The sequence below is a fragment of the Wolffia australiana genome, chromosome 18 (genome assembly GCF_029677425.1).
Source record: "Wolffia australiana isolate 7733 chromosome 18, ASM2967742v1".
NCBI classification, from domain to species: Eukaryota; Viridiplantae; Streptophyta; class Magnoliopsida; order Alismatales; family Araceae; genus Wolffia; species Wolffia australiana.
Genome location: NC_135852.1, coordinates 2,110,413 through 2,116,329, shown reverse-complemented (window position 1 = coordinate 2,116,329; position 5,917 = coordinate 2,110,413). Strand labels below are relative to the sequence as shown.

The 5,917-nt window shown below is 40.7% G+C and overlaps 1 protein-coding gene across 1 annotated transcript; it reads left to right on the top strand.

Annotated features, from left to right (window-relative positions):
- The first annotated feature begins 1,653 nt into the window (after positions 1 to 1,653).
- Positions 1,654 to 5,683, top strand: LOC144714917 (PGR5-like protein 1B, chloroplastic). The gene is made up of 10 exons (XM_078589722.1): positions 1,654 to 2,125; positions 3,375 to 3,493; positions 3,566 to 3,662; positions 3,763 to 3,863; positions 4,018 to 4,074; positions 4,253 to 4,329; positions 4,466 to 4,517; positions 4,877 to 4,987; positions 5,076 to 5,173; positions 5,459 to 5,683. Exons 1-10 carry the CDS (start codon positions 1,858 to 1,860, stop codon positions 5,526 to 5,528), a joined length of 1,050 nt encoding a protein of 349 aa, XP_078445848.1. The 5' UTR covers positions 1,654 to 1,857; the 3' UTR covers positions 5,529 to 5,683.
- Positions 5,684 to 5,917: the final 234 nt, after the last annotated feature.

Genomic DNA, 5,917 nt, shown 5'->3' with positions numbered 1-5,917 from the left:
CATGCAAAATTGCAAACCAGGAAATACCCCTGTATCAAGAGGAGACAAATTTTGTCTTAGTCAATGCCCTAAAAATAATCAGGAGGCAAAAGCAATGCATACTATTCCTTATGCATCAGCTATTGGAAGTATGATGTATGCCCAAGTTTGTACGTCCGGATATTGCAGATATACGTGGAGTGCGTGGAAGATATTTGAGCAATCCAGGAATGGATCACTGGATAGCGGCCAAGAGAGTCATGCGCTATTTACAGAGAACTAAGGATTTCATGCTCACATATAAAAGGTCAGATCAATTGGAGATCATTGGATATTCTGATTCTGACTTTGCTGGATGCCAAGATTCAAGAAGATCCACGTCAAGTTATATATTTCTGTTGGCTGGAGGAGCCATTTCATGGAGGAGTGCAAAGCAACCACTTGTAGCTTCATCCACTATAGCCGCGGAATATATTGCTATGTATGAGGCATCTAATCATGGAGTATGGTTGAGGAATTTTGTCACGGGGCTTCGAATTCTAGATCGTGTCGAAAGACCGTTGAAGATATATTGTGACAATAAGTCAGCCGTTCTGTTCTCCAACAACAATAGGAGCTTGACAAAGTCTAAGCATATAGACATCAAGTACTTAATTGTCAAGGAAAGGATACAAAAGGGAGAATTGTCTACACAGCATATTGGAACAAACTCAATGATTGCGGATCCGCTTACGAAAGGTGTATTGCCTAAAGCATTTATGGAGCATACTACTCACATGGGCATTCTTCATTGGGAAGAATAGTGAGTTTAAATGGGAGTTTGTATGAAGTGTTCTTAATGTGGACATGTATACATTTTCTGCAGAACTAAAGTTTCTTTTATCCATTTTGTTTATAAGATCTCCATAAAGTGGGACTCGTATAAAAATTTAATCTATGTCATTCTACATTAATTGCGCAATAATGTGATGAAAGCTGTTCAGTCCTATGCTAAATATGTTGATGGACGAGATGAATATTTGTACCTTGAGAAATAGTCACCCCTCAACCTCTAATAGAAAACCCCTGCACGAGACTCGCTCATTGGTAGTTGCCGCCCTTCTTCCTTCATGACGACCAGTCCCAATAGATCGCCAATGAGATCCGTGCGCGTCAATACCACGTAAGCGCATATCTCTGTCAAACAAGGGTTTTCTCACGTCACTGGTGACGGTGACGCCGTCACGGTGACATGGACGTGACGGGACGCCCAATGGAGGGACGCGTGACGTAATGTGACAATTTTTTTTGTATATGCTGGGACGCGTGACAAGACGGGGACATGACAAAAGTTTCATCTCGTCATCGTCCGTCACATTCCATCATCCGTTCCGTCACATCCCGGACGTGCCGTTCCCTAATCACATGCAAGGCCGAGTCTTGGCACAAGCACCATGCGAAATGCGCGTGCATGGCGCGATTATACGCGCTGAGAGGTGCAAATTTCTTCAGAATTGAAGCACAGGCGAGTACCAGAGAAGAAAAAATCTCAACTTTTGGAGAAAGAGGAGAGAAATCTGAGATGGGTCCGCACGGCAGATCGAAGAGCGACCAGAGCCATCACTTCTCGATCGTGGGCTCCACTCTCTCACAGCCGAGGAGATCTTCTTCCCCTTCTCTCTCTCTTCTTCGCTTCTTCTCTGGCCTCCACACATTGGTCTCTGCTCCTTATCTCCTCCGTCGTCCACCTCTCGTCTCGATTCGTTCCCCCAATCTCTCTCCCTCTCTGTGCGAGCTCTGATTGATGCCCACTACTTCACCGCTGTTTGGGCTCTTTCGTTGGTATTTTGGGCAGTAAGAGAGAAGGGGGGGGGGGGGAAAGGGGGATTACCCACGAAGATGGCTTCCACCGCCTCGCCTTCTTTCACTGCGCCCCAGTTGACGCTTCTCAGAAGAAGATCGAGGATTGATTCAGATGGGTCTCTCCGGGTTCCTTCGATTTCTCCCCGGAATCGCCCGAATCTCCTCGTTCGGAGTTCTGGCGCCGCTACAAGAACTGGGTCTTCTTCCTTTTCAGGAAATCATGGCCTTCAGATCTCGATCGGACGGCGGTCCAGGTTGATGGTTGCTCGCCCCAGGGCTGCTGAACAGGAGCAGCAAGTGCAAGGTTTGCCCTGGATTTTGTTGAAATGATTTAGTGCATTGCGAATGCCTGAATACTGTTCTTTGCATTTTGTTGATTGCCGTTTTGTTCTTGCTGAAGTTTTTATTTGTTGAATGGGATGCTTGCTGGAGAAATGGTCGAGTATTTTCATCTCGGGTTGGGAAGCTTGGTGTGTGCATTTAGGTTAAAATCAGTTCTCCTTTGAGTGTTTGGATAATTTTTTTCTGGTGAAAGATGATCGATGGAGTATTGTTTTACTTTGGTATTTGAGCTTGGTTTAGACAAAAAAACTTAGTTCGTGGAACAAGCAATCTATTGGAGAAGCTTGATTTTGTGGCATTTCCTACTGTGATGGACTACCATATATTTTGAGAAATATAATCAGCTATCCCGGTCAAGCTTAACATTGACTGAATAGGGTTCAAATGATCAGTTGTCTTGATTATGGTCAAGATCAAGTGATCGATCGGATCAATCGATCAATCTAATCATCAATCGACTCAATCCTTTTTCAATTAGATCATCGATTGGCCCCACTAGATAGATTCAGTGTCCCAATCGAATTCCATATCGAATCAAGGATTGATCTCCTCCTCGATCAGCTGGGTCTATTGATCCACTTGATTAATAAGGATTAAAAAAAAACCTTCTTTATATTTCAAGTTCCCTCTCTCTCACTCTCTGTGTTGGTGTCGCACACGTAAGGCGACGGCCGGTACTTTTCTGTCTCAAGCATCTCTGTCTCTCCCTCCCTCTCTGACTCTTATCTGGTTTGTCATGAAGAGCATCTGATCAGACTCTTTAGCCACTACGCTATCTGACTATACTGATCAAATCAACCAGAGCCGATCTGTTGGATCAGCTGATCGTCTAATGGCCTGCTTGATCGGATCAGCATACTCGGTGAATTGACCAAGTAGATTGATCAAGTCAGCGGATCAGATCATCAGCCCAGGCTGTTCAATCAATCGATTTTGTCGATCCAATCTCAGTCACATTGGCTCGCTAAACCCTATCACTGAAATATGTCATGTAGTATTACAGACTTCTAAGTGATTTAATTTCCTAACCATAAAGAAGTTTGTGTTGGTCTCAGAGATCAAAGAAACATCCTGACAAAGGATATAATATGAATCTGGGTTGGTCTACAATGACCATTTTTAATGCTTTCTAACTATGATTTGAAAACAGTTTAGTTGGTATTAGTTTGTTTTATCCCGTTTGCTTTTCTAATCTTAACGTTTGTCCTCAGGTCAAGTTGAAGAAGTTGTGGACGGTAATATCTTGCCCTACTGCAGCCTTGACGGTAAAGAGAAGAAGGGTAAAAGAACATTGGGAGAGATGGAGCAAGAGTTTCTTCAAGCACTCCAAGTGGGGATTGCTTTGTTTAGACTCTTATGTAATTTTTTCCTGGGATATTTTCTTACCTTTTTTAATCTTCAGGCATTTTATTTCGAGAGGAAAGCGATCATGTCAAATGAGGAATTTGATAACCTCAAGGAAGAGCTGATGTGGGAAGGCAGCAGCGTTGTAATGTTAAGTATGTGTATTCCCTTTCATGTGATTGTTTCATCTTTTCAATATTTACGGATTTTTTGAATCATAATTCTTATAACATTTCCATTTTGATATGATTCTAGGTTCCGATGAGCAGAAGCTTCTAGAAGCGTCTATGGCTTATGCAGCTGGCAACCCTATAATGACAGATGAGGAGTTTGATCAGTTGAAAATGAAGCTGAAGGTAGAACTTTTAAGGCCACTATTTTCGGTCCTTTTTTTAATGGAGTTGATATTTTTATTTCCTGGCTTAAGAAAGTTGGGATTTTAATTATGTTTTATTTTTCATCTTTTCTCGTTTTCCTAACCCACGAGTGAAATTGTATTATGTCTCATAGGAAGATGGAAGCGATGTGGTACAAGAAGGTCCCAGATGCAGTCTTCGTAGCAGGAAGGTACACTCCTGAAAATTGGATAGTTTACTGGGATCAATGATTTCATAGCATAAATGAGTTCAAAAGTAGAGCCAAGCATATCGTTTTTAACTTTTCTCTCGACAGTATGTAAGTAAACTTTCTCTCAACAGTATTATTCTTTGTTGCAAAATTTTATACTTGATTTAATGCATCGCAGGTTTACAGTGACTTAAGTGTGGATTACATCAAGATGTTCCTCCTTAATGTACCTGCAGCTGTAGTTTCTCTTGGCTTGTAAGTTCTGTTCCCAGAATGATGTGATGACTTACAATGAATTTTGGAATTGTACATCATATGTATTCTAACATTTTCGAGTCATCAATATTTCAGTGGAACTGTAATTAACGTTATGTACATGTCTGAATTTCAGGTTTTTCTTTCTGGATGACCTGACTGGGTTTGAGATAACGTACCTTTTGGAGGTAATGTTTTTTGTTCATCTTTTATTCCGCTTCTTTTCCTAATTGATTGGATCCCAACCCCTGTTATGGGTATTTCCATCAATTTCTTCTAGGGTACTTGTAATCCTCCTATAAGGAGGACAATCGAGAGATTGCTGAATGAGCCCTAGTTGGCAAGAACACCAATCCAGGCCGCTAAACATTGTTTAAATTATTCGCTTGCTTCTCTTCCAAGATCCTTCCTCTATAGAAACCTGCATCAATTTATGTATCACATATATTTAATAAAAAAGAATCATCTGATTAGCGTCTATATTTTCCTTTTTCCCAGTAATGGTTGCTGATGATTTTTAATTTTTTCATCACTTTTCCGACCTCAGCTGCCGGAGCCATTCAGTTTCATCTTCACCTGGTTTGCTGCCGTGCCCTTAATCTTCTGGTTGTCAAGTGCCTTTACCAATGCCATTGTCAAAGACTTTTTGATTCTTAAGGTATTCTCAATGACGAAATGAACTAATTTTGCTGCAATATAACTTTTTCATGTATGTCCTTCGTTCCCATTGAAATCTTTTTTTACAGGGTCCTTGCCCTAACTGTGGCACCGAAAATGGTTCCTTTTTCGGCACTATCCTATCTATTTCCAGCGGTGGGGTCACAAATAAAGTGAACTGCACAAAGTAAGAATTCTTCCCTGACTTTATTCAAGTTATGTTGTTGACTTACTGACATCAGGTGAAAAATTATGGTGTTTCTTGATGACAATCGTATCTCAGTTACCATGTTTCGGTCAAATGATCTGAATTAATATTGGTCAAAGTAAGAAAAAATATAGATTAATCATTAATCTATGCTGCTGACATATTGAATTTAATTGATTTTGTTTGTTTTTATGCGGCATGCATTTTTAATTACCAATTATTGGTCAAATGATCTTAATTTGCATTTTCTCTTCATATCTGCAGCTGCGGTACTCCTCTGGTGTATGACCGTAAGACTCGCTTGATCACCCTCCCAGAGCCCGGCAAAGCGTAGTGATCTACATTCATCTGTAACATAATGTGTAATTTCTTCACCTATATGGTCATATGATCATGATACAGTCACTGGATATGCCCAGCGCATGTTTGGCTCAAACAATATCCCTACAGTTTGAATGAAAAGGATGGAGTATTTTCTCGTGACTTCAATATATTCTCAGAGTTTAGGTGCTGAGTATTTTCGACCATAAAGTTTTTATAATTTATACCAATAAATCCAACCAAGGAACACAAAACAGCGTTTCAAGAAGAATGAATTGCATGTAGAGATAAGTAGGGGTTTATAGTTAAATTGGTTAACATTTCGAGCCCCACTAGGCCTACCATCCCTATTGTGACAGTACAGTCGAAGTCCCATTGATCAAACAAAGAGAAGATGATGGC

Bases quoted from the DNA above. Each gene is read 5' to 3' on its own strand.
- LOC144714917 (XM_078589722.1), top strand. From the start codon at position 1,858: ATGGCTTCCACCGCCTCGCCTTCTTTCACTGCGCCCCAGTTGACGCTT. The intron at 3,494-3,565 runs GTGGGGATTGCT...TTTAATCTTCAG, and splicing joins AGTTTCTTCAAGCACTCCAA to GCATTTTATTTCGAGAGGAA. The intron at 4,518-4,876 runs GTAATGTTTTTT...TTCCGACCTCAG, and splicing joins AGATAACGTACCTTTTGGAG to CTGCCGGAGCCATTCAGTTT.